The sequence below is a fragment of the Acomys russatus genome, chromosome 9 (assembly GCF_903995435.1).
Source record: "Acomys russatus chromosome 9, mAcoRus1.1, whole genome shotgun sequence".
NCBI classification, from domain to species: domain Eukaryota; kingdom Metazoa; phylum Chordata; class Mammalia; order Rodentia; family Muridae; genus Acomys; species Acomys russatus.
Genome location: NC_067145.1, coordinates 58,453,400 through 58,469,987, shown reverse-complemented (window position 1 = coordinate 58,469,987; position 16,588 = coordinate 58,453,400). Strand labels below are relative to the sequence as shown.

Below are 16,588 nucleotides of genomic sequence, written 5' to 3'. Positions count from 1 at the left end.
CAGAACCCAGTGGATTCTGTTCTCCCATCTTTGCATAAAGTCACTCAGGTAATTGAGTACACACGGATGCCATTTAACCCAGTGCCATCTTTAATACCCAGCGAATCACAGTTGTTCATGTCAAGAGTCACACACCTAGTCAATAGGATGCAGAATCAAGTCATGTGATCATCACGAGAGAGGACAGCAGGACTCAAGTCAGAGGACCAGGGACTCCTCAAAACTACATAAGGCGAGCTATGAGCATGGTCTGGTCTATCATATGGTGTGTGTGTGTGTGTGTGTGTGTGTGTGTATAAAACCATTTTACTATTTGTAGCAATAAAGACTTTGTACCTTGACTTCCAGCAGTTTCCTTGTCTGCTGCTAGAAGGCCAAGCATGTGCAAGCCACTGGTCACTGCACATTATCTTAATGCAGCAAGCCCCCAGCTTTGCTAAAACGGTACATAGAGAGATCCATGACCACATGAATGGCTGAAGATGATATAATGGTGGGTGTATAAGCAAAAGCAACAAAATCAGCGTGCTTAAGAAACATGGGCACTCTGTTTAATGTCTCAGTGTTTACAGGAACTAAGATAGGGCAAGAGGCAAAGAGCCCAGCAGTAGAATGAATACACAAAGAAATTGGGACACGTAGACACAGCAGAAAGCCACCTAAGAGACAAAAGTATATGAACCCAGAGCACTGAATGCTAAGTAAAATCAGCCAGATACAAAGACAAACACTGCCTGGCTCCCCTGTGTGAGATAGCCAGGCTCTGGATCTGCATGGAGCGAGACCTGGGACATGGAGCAATGTCCCACGACTCAATCGTTCTGATGGTTGTATAAAATCCCACATGTTCTGCACAGGTGGAGTCTCTCATCTGAGCAGCTTGGCAGGGGTGGGGGTGGGGCACTCTTTATCCATCCAGAAGCTACCTTGTTAGAAAGGATGCTTACATCTGGCTACCTTATTACAGGGTGGCTCTAAGTAGCCTACAGAAGAGAGAAAATTCAAGGAGATTTGTGACCTGGACATTTCTGTAAGTGCAATGTTACCAGCTACTTGAATGAAACTTATTCCCATGTGTGAAAATAAAGATCATTTTGCAGTTGGCCATTGTCGTAAACTGCTACCTGCTAGCTGTAATTCAGTGTTTAAGAATAAAAGCTCATCTTACAGTCAATACACAAAAGCCAACCTTATTTGCCTTAAGGAATAGTGTAAAAGTGAGACCTAGATAGGAAGAAAAGAAGGAAAAGTTGCACCATCAGTACCTACAGTCAATTGGTTCACCCCACACAAAGGGGAACCTGTATTAGGTACAGGGCTCACATGCAATTCCCAGAACATGCCACAAGGTGGCAGCCAGAACCGGCTCTGAGCAAGAAGCGTCTCTGTAAACAACTTCATTTCGGAGGAACAAATAAAAAAGAGATTTGGAGGCCAGGAGGCAGCTGTCGTGGAAACTGGAGCTTTGAGGCTAGGTGATGTTAGTTGAAGTAAACGCCGTCTTATGCTAGGAGAAAGGAACAGAATGTACATTTATACAGGGAACACGCTGTTCAGGAAGGACCGCTAACACACACCAGGTGTTCTGCCGCGCATTAGGTCTTAGTGTTTAAGAACACCCGGAGCCTGGGCTTTTACCCCTGCAGGATGCTGACGGGACTTAGGGGGCTGTGTTTTTTATTTTAGATCTCACAGTGAGTTGAGAGCTGGCTTCTGAAATCCAGTCTCTGAGGATTTCAATTAACAGTTCATATTGTCTCCTGGTGTTTGTCTCTTCCTGCATGGCTCTTTGAACTGTCCTGTGGTGGAGAGGGCAGTGCCGCTGTACTGGTTTGAGGGTCCCCTTTCCTAGTGCTGCCTTACTCCAAGAACTAGATTCACAACTTCAAACTGGAGAAACTGGCCAAAAAAAAAAAAAATACTAATAATGGCTTTGTCATTTTCTGACACAGACCCTCTTTGTCCCTTGTAATGGGTGACAGTGGCAGGTCCTTCTGCCTCTTGGAGCTAGGGTGTTAAGGTGTGCACACTCCTGAGATGATGATGAACAGCTGCTTGGTGACATGCATCCCATTAGTGGACCTAAGGAGCAATGAGCAAACAGGACGCTTGGGCTAGAGGCAGAGTTGAAGTAAATGACACAAATATACGGGAAGTAAGAAAAGACAGTGACATGTCTCATTCAGACAGAAAAGACAGTGACATGTCTCATTCAGACAGCTTGCTTATCAGCCACGTGTGAGGCTGGACCAGCAGACTCATCAGCCATGTTTTGGCCAAAAAGCAGCTTCCTTAGAGAGGAAAAAGTCTTAAAAATAGCACTTCGGATAATAGATTTACATCTGCTATCACCAGTGAGTCCTTGCTAAATACAGATTATAAATTCTGTTTTATATTGTATTTGCTTGGCATCGTTACCAGGCATGAGAGTATGAGAATCAAAAATCTGAAGAAATACATCAGACCTTTCAATACAAGCGTCCTAAAGTATTAAACCAAGATTTTAAAAAATTATTTTTAAAAATTACATGTATTGAATGCAGGGAGGTGTGTGCCTGCCATGACACATGTATGCAGGTCAGAGGAAAACTTGCCAGGAGTCTGTTCCTTTTGTCATGTGGGTCCTGGGATGGATCCCAGGTGTTGAGGCTTGGTAGCAAGTGCCTTCACCTGCCGAGCCATCTCATGGGCTCCTAAACCAAGATACTTTTTAAAAAAAGTGATCTCCTAAGTAAAGTCTTCAACCCACAACAAGAAAAAATTTTCTTTATAACAGATAGAGAGACCATTACAGAAAAATGCTCAAAAGCAGAGCGTGGAGGCCAGTCCCAGCTGAGGCATCTCTACCCACTCCCACACCTAAGGCTTGGGGATCAGTGCCAAAGTGGGGGAAGAGAGACTGCAGGAGCCAGAAGAGCAGGGAGTTTGCTGTGAGATCGGCTCTGCTTAGACTGTCAGGAGCTATAGCCATAAAGTCTCACCGGTATGACTGCCCGAATACAAGCTGACCAAGGCCAACACCAATAGTCATGCTAAAGAGCACAGGGGAAGCCCATGAGGCCTCAACCCTGGACCAAGAACTGCAGGCAGCTCCAGAATGCTGAGGGCAGGAAAAACAGTCTGCCCCAGGGAAGAGCATGCCTACTGGTCATCGAATGTCAAATGGTTAGCCCTGAAAACATGCACACAAGCAATATTATAAAGACTGAGAAGGTGTACATATGTGTTTAGGACCACACACGTGCGCACACCCACACCACCACCAATGAAAAAAGGAGGCCATGGATTTGAAAGAGAGCAAGAAGGAATGCATGGGAGGGGTGAAGAGGAAAAAGAGAAGGGCAGGGATATGATGATATCAAATCTCAAAAAATAAGAGAAATAACTTTTAAAAAGTCACTTGATCTTCTAATTTTAATGACATATATACTTACTTCCTACTATGAATAAAATAGAACAAAATTAAGCTTTTTAGTACCAGTTGTTGTTGTTGTTTTAAATCTCATTCTTAGTTTAATTTGGTCTTATTCATTTTACGTATGTTCTTTAGTTCATAGACCATGTTAATTGGTAGCAATACATGAGATTCATATGTAATGTAAACACACATATCTTCAGAGTGCTTGCTTAACTGATAAAGAAACAGCATTAAAACCTTAAGAATAAAGGGCTGTGCGATGGCTCAGTGGGCTAAGGTACTCATGGCCATATTTGATGTCCTGAGTTTGTTCCCCAGGAGAAAACTGGCTCCTGCAAGTTGTCCTCTGACCTCCCCACGTAAGTCATGAAGACCCTCAGGTGGGCGTACACATAAAATGATGACAATATAGATAAACAGATGAATAAATAAATGTGCATGAAAACACGTAGAGGCTAGTGACATGTATGATGGAGAGAAAGAAGCCCTGAGGGAGGGTAGTGCCAAGCCTGGCATTCAGGACAGGAGGTGACAGATTCCCTGGAGATGGCTCAGCAGTTAAGAACAGATGCTGCTCTTGTAGAGTGCTGGAGTTCGATTCCAAGCACCTGCCGTTCAGCTCCAGAGGCGCTGATGTCCTCTTTTTGCCTCTCTGGGTACCACTACACATTATTCACATACCCCTCCCCTGCATATATGTGTACATAATAAAAAGTGAGGTGAGGGAGGGAGGAGGAGAGAAGAAGGGAGAGAGAAAGAGGGAGGGAGGGAGGGAGGGAGGGAGGGAGGGAGAGAGAGAGAGAGAGAGAGAGAGAGAGAGAGAGAGAGAGAGAGAGAGAGAGAGAGAGACAGGGAGATGGAGATCTAATGCTGCCTTATTCGAGAATGAAGCATGGACCGACAGGGAGACCAGCATGCTTCAAAGACAGAGAGGGGAGTTACAAAAGAAAGTGGCAGGTCACCAAAGGAAGTTCTAGAAACCATGAAAGGAAACAGAGCAAGGAAGGGAAGCTTTGCTGAGGAGAAAGCAAAACCTAAGAATTTGCAGACAGGATGAACAAGGACAGATGCGAAGCTGTTTAGACACACTGAGATAGAGGGGAAATAATTAGACATAGCTCATGGAGTGGGGGTTGGATGGAGTGGGAGAGTGGGCGTGGGGCATGAGGAAGACCCCAGAGACCTTTGCTGAGACTAATGTGGTACATGTGAGCTGAGTCAGCCATTTAGGCTAATCCCCAAAGGGGTTTGGTGCTGAATGGAGTCTGCTCTGAGGTCTCCTACACTTACTTGCACCATTATGAGCTCCGGCTCCCCCTCAAACTCAAACTGGTTTACTGCACCCACAGTTGGGATCTGTGCTCACATGCAGGTTCTAATATCAGAATAAAGATATTGCAGCAATGAACTGGACAGTTAAAACACCCACAAAGTTCTTGAAGAACATTGGCCGTCTGTTCCTTAAGCCATGGTAGCACAGAGGAAGCAACATGGCTCTTAAGTTCCAGCTGCCACGGTTGATTAGACTGTGGGGATCTGCTGCTGACACTGTTCTACCTGGGAAACTGGGGGTCTGTCCTTATTAGAAGACCACCCTCCATTCATTCATCCACTTTTTAAATCTTTTAAAAATTTATTTACTTTTATTTTAAGTGCATTGAAGTTTTGCCTGCAATAACATCTATGTGAGAGTGTCAGATCTTGGAGTTACAGATAGTTGGGAGCTGCCATGTGGATGCTAGGGATTAGAATCTGGGTCCTCTGGAGGAGCAGTCAGTGCCCTTACCTGTAGAGCCATCTCTTTAGCTCCCATTCATTCACTTTTAAAAGGCCAATTTGTCTCACTTTTCTGGGCCAGTCCCCTCACTGAGTCCTTGCCTGTAAAAGGGAAGACCATCCAAATCCTCTCCTCAGGGGGACTGGTGAGATGTCCCTCATATCCTTAAGCCTTTGGATACTTTGGTGGCACTGTTTGGGGAGGCATAGGAGGTGTGGCTTGGCTGGAGGAAGTGTGTCACCGAGGGCAGGCTTTGAGGTTTCAAAGCCTCTCACTATTCCCTGGGCTTGTGGTTTAAGACGTGAGCTCTCAGCTATGGTCCACCCACCATGCCTGCCTGTTGCCAAACTTCCCCTCTGTAATAGTGATGGACTCTTATCCCTTTGGAACTATAAGCCCAAATAAACCTTCCTTCCATATGTTGCCTTGGTTATGGTGTTTTGTTACAGCAATAGAAAAGTAATGAATATACTGTGCGTGTGTGGTTTATATGCAGATGCAAACGTATGTGAGTGGGTGTGCGCAGCCACAATGGTGTAGGACACTGAAGATCCTGGTACTTAATTCCTTATGTTATTCTTTGAGGCAGGGTCTCTCACTGATTTGGAGCTAGGCTGGCAGTCAGCAAACCCTAGCGATTCTCCTTGTCTCTGAGTTTATAGTTCTGAGTTTATAGGTATACAAATGACCATGACTAGTTTTTTAAAGTCAGTGCTGGAAGATTTGAACTCAGGTCCCTATGCTTGCCCAGGAAGATGTCTTACCTACCCACTGTGCCATCTCTCCAGCTGCTGACCAATTCAGATGTAACCAATGGAGGAAGCTGGGTGGAGGGTGCAGGTCCTTACCTTTGGGACTTCTTACAGAACTATAATTATTTCAAAATTTAAGAAGCTTTTCAAAAGTGAGCAACAGTACCAGACTTTAGAGCAAACAAGCAGCTGGGAAGGAATTTGAAAGATAAAAGTAAAATAAATGCAACATGGCCAGATAGTCCCTGCTATGGCAAAGACCACATGGTTAGGCAGTCTCTGATCTCCCTGGGGTGGGCAGATGGAGAAGGGAAAGCGAGTTTAGTCAAAAGGACAGATGCCCCCTGAGAAGAATCTATACTCATTTTTTAGAAATGGGGTGTGGCCAACCAAAGAGCATGCATGGACTGGACCTAGGCCCCTACACATATGTAACCAGTGGGTAGTATGATCTTCATGTGGGTCCCCTAGTAGGCTGAGCAGGTGCTGTCTATGATATGGCCTCTGTTGCCTGCTTTTGATCACTTTGTTCTAATGGAGCTGCCTTGCCTGGCCTCAGTGGATGAGGATAAGCTCAGTCCTGATGGGATTTGATGTGCTGGGGTGGGTTGGGGGGCCTCCCCTTTTCTGAGGAGAAGGGAGAGATGGGGGAAGAGAGTGGGAGGGAGGGGCTACAAGGAGAAGAGGGAGGGGCAATGATTGGGGTGTAAAGTGAATATATAAATTAAAAAAGAAAGAAAGAAAGAAATAGAGTGTAGGAGGCGCTGACAATCCTTGCGCCTCCACCATCCCTCCAAGTACTCTGACCCCACATTTAAACCTGGTTTAGGTGGACATCTGTTTCTCCTTGGTTCTTTGCCAGGTGCCCCTTCTGTTGGTTCTGAACAGATAGTTTCCAAGGCTGGGGTAGCTCAGAACCATGACTCAGAGTCTAGACTCCTCTAGCCATGAAGAGATGTCATTAGCATTTTCTATAAAACTCAAAAGACCCATGTGTGTGTCTGCATCTGAAGACACTGCACAGACCAAACCAAACACCGAGTCTTAGAGGGAGAAAGCACTCGTCCTCAGCACACTGGGCTAGGGAAAGGCCACCTGGGCAGCATGCCCCTACCTCCGGAGCGATGTAGTCAGGAGTCCCGCAGAAAGTATTTGTCTTCGCATCTCCTAGCATGTTCTCCTTGCACATCCCAAAATCTGCTATTTTGATATGTCCATCTCTGTCCAACAGGATATTATCTAGTTTCAGGTCCCTGAAAAACAAAAGCCAAGTGAAAATCTCACTTGAATAAACACGGATTCGTTCAGACGACATTCTCATGGAGGTATGGTAGCTTGTGTCATCATCTCAGTGGGAAGGGGGGAGCGTCAGCAAAGGAATCTCTGCTGCCACCTCATCCCCTGGACCACACATGGCTGTTCTCACTTGTCCCACCTCTCATATCAGTGGCTCACACTCAGGGCTTCTCTTGAGGCCCTTACTGCTCTGGCCAGCTGGCTTGGGCCAGAGAATGTGGCAGATTCTCATATCTTCCTAACCTTCTGGATACTCGCTGCACCATAGGGGCTCGACTCATATTTTCCACAGGGATGTCTCAGCAGGACAGTGAGAACATCAGTAACTGAGTCAGTGTTCCAACGGCAGTTCTGATGACAGTGTAGCACACATTAAATACTCAGTTATATCCATGGGCTCAATTAACAACCAATGGTTCTTAGCTGTGAAGGAGCCCTGAGTAACTGTCCTAGCTGCTAGCATCACTTCCTCTGAGAATAAGGGGAATAGAGAAACAGAGAAGAACCCACAGGCAGCTGGAGCAGAGACGTAGTGGATGTCCCTGGAGTTGACATCTTCCATTTGGGCCAGCTTAGTCATTTCTACTACCCACGTGTGTCACCAAGTTTCTGTGTCATGTCTCAGATTCATGATGCTGTCTGTTCCTGCCACACTTTCATGGTCAAGACAGAAGGTGCCTACCATGTCTTCATTCTTTTCTTGGAGAATGCTAGTCTTCCCGGGAGCTAAATACACAACCTCGCAATTTTATCCCATTACGTTTAGTTACGGGCTAATCTAAATTCATATGCTAACAATTTAGCTTTATTAGCTAATCCATATGCTCTGCCATACGGGTGTCATTTATAGGTCATTTATAAGTGCGTTTATATAGTTCTAAAATTTGGTTGAAGGTGACGGGTGCCATCTCTAGGGAGCTAGATACCTAATTGTGAGGCGTTAAGACAGACCAGAATGCAGCGGGCACAGCATCTAAGACTTTCACTGGCTTCTTCTGCTTGTCTATATATTTGTCACATCATTTGATCCTCACAGTAGTCTTTTGATATCAAATTATTATTATTGTGTGTTCTGGGTGTGAGTGTATGTAGTGTGTTTAGTGTGGTATACAGGCACATGTGTGGGCGAGTGCTCACACTTGAATGAGCATACGTGAAAGAGAGAGGAAGAGGGTGAGCATCCTTGCTCTATCGATCTCCACTTTTCCGTCTCGAGACACGGTCTCTCACTGGACTTGGAGCTAGGCTGGCAACCAGCAAGCCCCCGTGGCCCTCCTGTCTCCTTTCCCTCCACCACTGGGATTACAAATGCATGAGTCATACTTGGCTTTTTATGGGGGTGTTGGGGATTTGAACTTAGGTTTTTGAGCTTGAGTAGTAAGCACCCCTTCCTACCCTGTGAGCCAGTTCCTCAACCCCATCAAGTTATTGTTAATATCGTTAATATTACCATTAGTTTTTTTTCAGATAAGACAAGTTTCTCACAGGTGATTTTCTTTATCCAGCCCACATAGCCAGGCAGTGGTTGGGGATGCAGGCCTAGTCCTCTCTCTAACATTCTTTTATACAAAGACCACCTGGTCTTTCTCATCAGACCGGCCTCATGAAATTACACACGGATGTATTTTAACTGATCTAAAAATAAATGTTCTCTGCGCCTCTGGCTAGGAAAAACAAGCTTCATGTCAAATTTGCAATCCATTTTTTAAGGCAGTACAGATGTCTGTGGGGACGTGGGGGGAGGGGAGAAGGAAGGTCCAGAAGGTTCTTCTTCTTCTTCTTCGTCTTCTTCTTCTTCTCCTCCTCCTCCTCCTCCTCCTCCTCCTCCTTCTTCTTCTTCTTCTTCAAAGCTACATCTCCATGGACGTAAGGAATGAAGGCAGAAGACCAGCCAGGTTCTTTGGAACCAACTGGAGAGGCTTTAGAACCTGGGGAAGAGTATTCCGAGGCAACTCATTCAACTTACTCTTCGCTATAGGATGTCAGGACTCAAGGGAAGGGCTGTAGAGTTCACGGCCACTGCTTGTCCCTGTGGCACTTATGCATCAAGCATAAGAGGAAAGTAAACGGAAACCTCTGTCATGCGGTCAATTCTGGAGAAGATCTTCTACCCAGAAGCCAAGGCAAAACTGGTTTCACTTGCCTTGCTGAGCCTCTCAATCCTAACAACAGATAAGGTCCATGATGCCTCTTGCTTATTTATCTTTTGTGGCATCTACTGAGGCAGGTCACGTGAAAGCACTTGGACGTGGCCTCAGATATGTAGGTGAGGTCGTTTATCATTCATAAATACAGTCAATCCCACCTCAGCTCAGACATGCTCAGAGGTGGGGACCCAGCTCTTCAGGCCTGTATATTTTCTGAGTCCATTGTTTTATATTACATCCAATAGGACTTAGAGCATCTTTCAAGATGCCGCTGATTCCATTAGACGCCTCCACTAGATGATGCTGAAAGATGAGCATCTACCCTTCTTCCCTTCCCATCACTTCAGTTCTGTCCCGGACAGCCACAGGTTCTGGACTGGTTAATTTGGTTTTGCACCACGTGAGGTAGTAAACAGTTCTAGGAGCTAACTGCTTGACTTCCTTCATGCGTGTGTGCGTGCGTGCGTGCGTGTGATTTCTCTGCAGTCACTTTCTCTATTTGAAAAATCCTCTTCTCCTTTAAAAACAACCTACCAGAAAACAAGACGATTTTGTTGGAGTGCTGTCAGTTCTGACAAGGCCTTTTCTTCCCTCTCCTTTTAAAACTGGAGTCCTATTTATTGGGCTCTTCAGAATGCACTGCATCTATATTTTCATGTAATTTTACCCTCCCACTAAAAATCTAGAATTTAGATATGTTAGAGTTGGGGGTTCTACATATTTTCTGACCATCACAATCATCAAACAGGGACTATACAGTAGTGGATGTTCACCAGCTCATGATACTGGTTTCAGAGTAGTGAGTGGTGCCTACCCCACTACATGTATGGTCACAGATACACACACATACACACACACACACACACACACACACACACACACACACACACAAACTCAAAATGTAGCCCAAACTATCCTTCACTTAGAATCTTCTTGCCTCAGGCTCCTGACTGTCTGGATCACAGGCATGTACTACATGCTTGGCTCTGCATAGACATACATACATATATCTACTCATCCATTTAAAATAATAAAATATGATTCATATCCTACTCCCTAGAATGCTGTGAATATGATCTCATTTAAGAAAAAGAGTATTTCCTAATATAATTAAGTTAAAGGTGTCAAGATGATTTGCATGTGTGGGAAGGACAGACTAAAGCTATCATGCCTTCTTCTCAGGCCACACAGAGGAGAGACACGTGAGGAGAGAAGGCCACATGCAGGTGGAGACAGAGACAGGATACAGGCCAAGACATGCCTGCAGCCACCCCAGTGGGGCTGGCTGATGATGGGTTCTCCCCTAGAGCCTTTGGTGGAAGGACAGGCCCTGCCCATACCTTGATTTCAGCTTTCTAGTTTCTAGAACTGCAGAATTTCATCAATTTTTTTTAGGTAGCCCTTCAAAATGACTAACTATAGATTTTAAACAGAGAAACATAATCCTATGCCGTCCGCAGAAGGCAATGGATAGACTCTCTTTGGCTCTTGAGCCACCACAGTAAAAGCTCCATCAGTCAGATTACACGTGCTCACTTGAGGTGCCTGTTAAAGCAGGGTCACGTGCAGTGGCAGCAGCTGCTGACGTTTGGCGCCAACCTTCCTCGCCAGCAGCTTGCTGTCTTCAACAGGCAGCACGAAGGTAGAGTTGATGGCCTCACCTCAATTTTAATTATCTTACGATGTCTCTCAAAGATCTGCTATGACCTCACTCAGTGGACCAAATATTCTTCTGTGTTTGGTACATTTTAGACTTAAATATAAGACCTACATACATGGTAAAAGTCCTAAAATGCGAATATGCTATTTTGTCACAGGGGGACATTAACTGGGCATTCTGTTCTGCACACCCAAAGCATGCCAAGATGGAAACACCATGGTCAGTGAGGGGAGAAACACTGTGCCACATGGATTTCAGCTTTATAGGTCCCTCTAACTATGAGATATCTGGGTCTCTCTCCTCTGAAAATCCCTGATTTCGTTTTTCTCTCACATCCATCTATCACATCCATCTAGTCCACTCATCAAACTATCAATTTATTGACGCATTCACTCATTCATTTATCAAGATATCCATTCACCCATCCATCCATTTACCAGTCTGTCCACCTATCAACATACAAGCTACACAACATTAAGTACAAAAGTATTTTACATATTGCAGGCATTATAAAGAAAGTAAAAAACACATGCATATCGATCAAGGTTTTTAAATAACGTTCAGGTGAATATGGAGACATGACAACATATACCCATTTTAGGACTCTCGCTATGTTTAATAGTACAGGTCATGACTTGAGTTCTTCTGTTCTAATAAGGAAGAAGAGTGAATTTGCTAGTGTGCTCATGAGGTTATAGGAAATCCCTGAAAGTCATTATCCTTAGTCTACTTCCTTGTAAATAACTAGACAAAAAAAAAAAAATCTGGAGAAATAACTCAGTGTCCACTTGTGCTCGCTGCTCATCGGGAGAACCTAAACTTGACTCCTGGCATCTGTGTTGGGTATCGCACAATCACCTGTAACTCCAGTTTCAAATAATCTGATGCTTTTATTCTGGCCTCTGTAGGTACTGCATACATGTCACACACACACACACACACACACACACACACACACACACACACACACACACACACACACACCTTAAAAAAGAAGTTTATACTCAGAGAGTGTGCCTAAGGAGACTGGCTTTCCAAGACATGCCTAGGTCTTCAGTTTTGGGATACTGCACAGAGTGTCCTCCCCAGGACATGTCTGGAAATGAAGTGTTCTTAATTTGTGATTTTTTTTTCAGACAGCAGGACCATGTTCTCTAAACACCAAAGCATCAGTGTTGACCAAGGCTCTATTGCCTGCTGTCTGCAAAAAGCCAAGTGGAAGACAATGGGACTTTTAACAGTGACTCTAGGTCATGAGCAGGCCCGTGTTGGCTTCGGCCGTTCAGCCAGCTCCTCCACACCTCCTTCTCCTCCCTCTCTTTCCCTTCATTTATCCTGAGTCTGGAAACTGGCCATCTAACTTGTGAAGACTTTATGTTAAACATGGGTCACGTGTGTTTTGAGAAGGAAAGATGGTAGTGTGGTAGCATTCACCTAAGAGCTCTGACATCAGAGAGTGAAATAGTCCTGTGCAAGAGAGAAAATTTAAACTCATGAGAGAGGGCAGTGGAGGCAGGCTGTGCCCTTCTGTAGGGTGTGGCCATGAGTTTTCATAGCTATTGTGTGAGCGAGCCTCCAGGAAGAGCTTCCTTCTCCCACCCAAACAGAAACATTATGCAGGCATTTCTGGGTGACCCAAAATAAAAGCAGGAGGCACAAAGGGGACAAATGGGGGGGGGGGGGAACGGAAATAAGGATCAGAGATGAAGCAGAGGCAGGAGAAGGGAAGCCAAAGGGAGAATGAGAGTCAGGGCCGGAAGGAAGGACGAAGCAAGAGCAGAACCTGCAGGCTTCCACAGGGGAAGGGTTCTGGGGAGGGAACCTTCTCCCATGACATTTTCACATAAAATGCATGTGCTTAAAAATCAACTGAGTCAGACAGAAGCACCGTTTACCTATAGACAATCCCTTTGGAATGAAGGAACTGTAGACCAAGGATGATCTCAGCAGCATAAAACCTGTAAGACAGACCGTCAAGACACTGCATGAGTATAGGAACAGATCAGAGTAAGGTCCCCGAGCCCTGGGACAGCTTATGTGTATTCAACTTAATGGCTCGGGCACACTTTTGCTTGGTTCCACTCTACACTCTACACAAAGGCTCAAGCACACCCAGTGCTAGCCCAGTGAGCATAATTTAAGAGCCAGGCTCTCCAGGTGACATCGTCTGAGTCTGCTGTTTTCTCATATTTTAAACGGCAATGCCCATACGGTCGTAACACCATGCAAACATGACATGTAATAAATAGCCCAGGGTAGCGGGACAGGAACTTCCTCTTTTACTTTCAGTTCTGCCTGGAGCCAACAGAGCTGTGTGCCAGGCCATTCCCAACATAGCCGGCTAGAATATTTTCATATTGATGATGTTAAGCACCGGCCAGAGCTATCGCCTGAGAGGTGAAGAGAAGGGTATTAGAAGATAGACGATGATAAGCCGGTCTTCATCTTCACAGGCTTAAAGGAAATTAGTTTCTCTCTCTCAGGTGGGATTAAGTCAGACATAGGGAGGATATTCCTGGAAGTAAAATGTGCTGAGTCCCAGAAGAAAGCACCTCCCAGAAAGTGTTAGGACACAATAGGAGGGTAGCAGGTGTTCAAGATAGCCTTATGCTTTATAGAACCCACAGGGACAGAAGGCATCATTTCTAACATGCATGGACAGACAGACAGACAGACAGACAGACAGACAGACACACACACACACACACACACACACACACACACACACACACACGTCCCAGTGTGTGATGCCCAGTGATTTCTGCAAAATGCTGCAGAAACCCGATAAAAATAATCTCAGGTGCTTGGCTGAAGGTGCCTGAACACAATAGGGACGGCCAGGGCTCCCTTCTAGAGCTGATAAGACAGTCACATCGCTGGGTTTCATAGCAGCTGGTGGACCAAGTCCACCTTTCAGTCCAGTTCAGCCTGAAGCACTCAAAGTAGTCATGAAACGTTGCATGATAGATGGCTGAGCATCCAGAAAAAAAAAAAAAAAAAAAAAAAAACCAAAAACAGCAGCTAGTACATAGTTATCTTTTAAAACAACACATCTATTTATTTGTTTATTATTGTGTGTCATGATGAATTTATAGAGCTCAGAGGACAGCCTATGAGAGTCTGAGATGGGACTCAGGTCCTGAGGCACCCCTACCCACTGAGCCATCTTGCCAGCCTTAGTTATCATTTGTAATTCCACTGCTTATTTTTGCCCGTATGTCACTGTACGCTTCTCAGGAGGGAAGCAGGACCAGGGCCAAGGGAAGCACAACACCTGCAGCTGAGCTGTGGGACCCCGGCACACTTCTCCCAGGGAGACAGCTCCATCTCACTTGCATCTCTGGCTACTTCATGCCAGAGAAGGAGAGGGCTTCTTCTCAAACATGGGGGTGGCTGAGTGCTTTCTAAGGTCCCACTGAGCATCTCTGTGACAGGCTGCAGCTCAGTTCCATCCCCAGGGCCACCTGGAACATCCATGCCCCACCTCACTGCTCTTTCCAAAGGATGCACATCTGCACCTGAGCACAGTGAGTTAGGAGCTCGGTGACTGGAGGGGGTTCCCAGGAAGTGAACTAACTGTACCACATGGACATGAAACAAGACAGGAGTGGATTTCAGTTTTACGAAATGGAAAACTGTTTGCTTGTGTGGCACTATTCCCAAGTGTTTACCTTATTCTGGGACTTAGACATGCCAAGCAAGAGGGTACAAAAAGGGGGCTGAAGAGATGACTCTGTGGTTAAGAGTAAGTACTCTTCCAGAGGACCCAGGTTCAAATCCCAGCACCCATATCAGGTGGCTTATAACTGCTTGTAACTCCAGTTCTAGGGGATCTGACACACTTTTTTGGACTCTGAGGGCACTGCATGCACATGTGCACACACACACACACACTCAAATACACATACAATCACAAATGATAAATAAAGAATACCACACGAGAAAAGCAACCTGTGGGTGCTAGGTGCACAGAAACCATCAAGAACACAAAAGGTCCCAAATCCCAAGTAGGGCTCTTACGTGGCTCTGGAAAGATCAAACTTGTGGCAACTTTGGATGTGGTACATTAAGTCTCCCCCATTGAGGTACTCCATCACGAAAAAGAGATTTTCCTAGGGGGCAAACAACCAACATCAGTTTTTAGCACTGAAGGAAAGAAAAGAAAGTTGACTCTTTCAAATAGATTAGATAAATTTAGAGAGACCAATTCTATCATAAAAGCTCTTATGAAGAGACTGTCAAAGTACTTGAGCTGAGCTATGGTTTTGAAGCCCAGGGCATGCAGGGAATCGCGGTGGGAAGATGGGTAACACACGAAGGGGCTTGTGGGTTGTGATCCAGCCAACAGGAGGAGGAGGACACTGGTTACATCTGTCTCTTGAACAACGGACAGTGTGGAGCAGTTAGTGCGTGAGGATTGTACACTTGCTCAAACAGACAACTTATAGGATGGTGTCTCTGACTCCAGGAACAGACCATGGGGACCCCCATGTTATATGATACTCAGCCAACAATTGCTGAGTACATCCTGTGGGTGGCAGTCCTGGTCTTCTGTCTTGTCATTGAGTTTGCCTATTACTCTGGTGTCCACACGTCCCTCGTGGGAGAGGTAGCCATAGTTTCTGAGCATGTAGGTCCTAGTATAGGATTCAGACTGGCACCAGAAATAAAGTGCTCACAGAAACTGATCTAGCGAAAGCCTGGGTAACCCTCAGGTCGCGGGAGACAGTATCACAGATCAGAGGCCCCAGATTCCAGCCGGCTCAAGTTCCACCAATGATGTGAGACACCATTTCTTCAAGAAAAATAGTCACAGCTCTCTGAACACCTTGCACACCTAAGAGTTTTTAAGAGTCTCAGAGTTAGTAACCCACAAAGTGTGGAGACAGCGTATTTGTGTAGGAATTTGTAATTAACCTCAACTCACAGATTAAAAAAACCAAAAACAAAACCAAGCAAACAATTAATTTTATGTCTGGAACTGAGACTAATCGGGGTGCTGAGACACACAAGGTAATGATCAAAGTGTTCTGGCCTCACGGTGACATTCACTGCCTGCCCTCTGTACTGAGGCCACATTTCCCCAGAACAAGAAAAGCTAAATATCATGGCAATTATGTTGATAATTCAAGTAAATGGGCCGGATGTGGTGGTGCACGCCTTTAATCCCAGCGTTTCAGAGGCAGAGGCAGGTGGATCGCTGTGAGATCAAGGCCAGCCTGATCTACAAAGTGAATCCAGGATAGCCAAGGTGACACAGAGAAAACCTGTCTCAAAAAACCAACCCCCCCCCCAAATAAACCAAACCAAACCAACAAAAAACAAGTAAAGCTAAGTATCCACCTGCCTTTTCCAAAGGTGATGCAATTTCTAGATTTTGTTACTTGAGCTGTATCACATACACGCGTGCGCGCGCGCACACACACACACACTTTTTTTCCCTTTTGTGCACACGCCAGAATTGTCAACTGGATCGCTGTAATTTAGCCGTGACATTTCAAGCATAACCTAGTGGCCATTTCTCTTACTTTGGCACCC

General features: G+C 45.3%; 2 protein-coding genes across 3 annotated transcripts in view; both read right to left on the bottom strand.

Moving 5' to 3' along the window:
* Positions 1 to 16,588, bottom strand: part of Prkcq (protein kinase C theta) — a 132,221-nt gene that overhangs the window by 11,243 nt on the left and 104,390 nt on the right. The window contains exons 13-15 of the mRNA XM_051151438.1: positions 15,071 to 15,162; positions 12,946 to 13,008; positions 7,062 to 7,200 (exon numbers count right to left, since the gene is read on the bottom strand). Of these exons, the coding sequence (XP_051007395.1) occupies positions 7,062 to 7,200; positions 12,946 to 13,008; positions 15,071 to 15,162 (294 nt within the window). The remainder of the gene's footprint in view (positions 1 to 7,061; positions 7,201 to 12,945; positions 13,009 to 15,070; positions 15,163 to 16,588) is intronic.
* LOC127194016 (3-alpha-hydroxysteroid dehydrogenase) overlaps positions 1 to 16,588 on the bottom strand; it is a 1,235,587-nt gene that overhangs the window by 1,217,617 nt on the left and 1,382 nt on the right. The window lies entirely within an intron of this gene.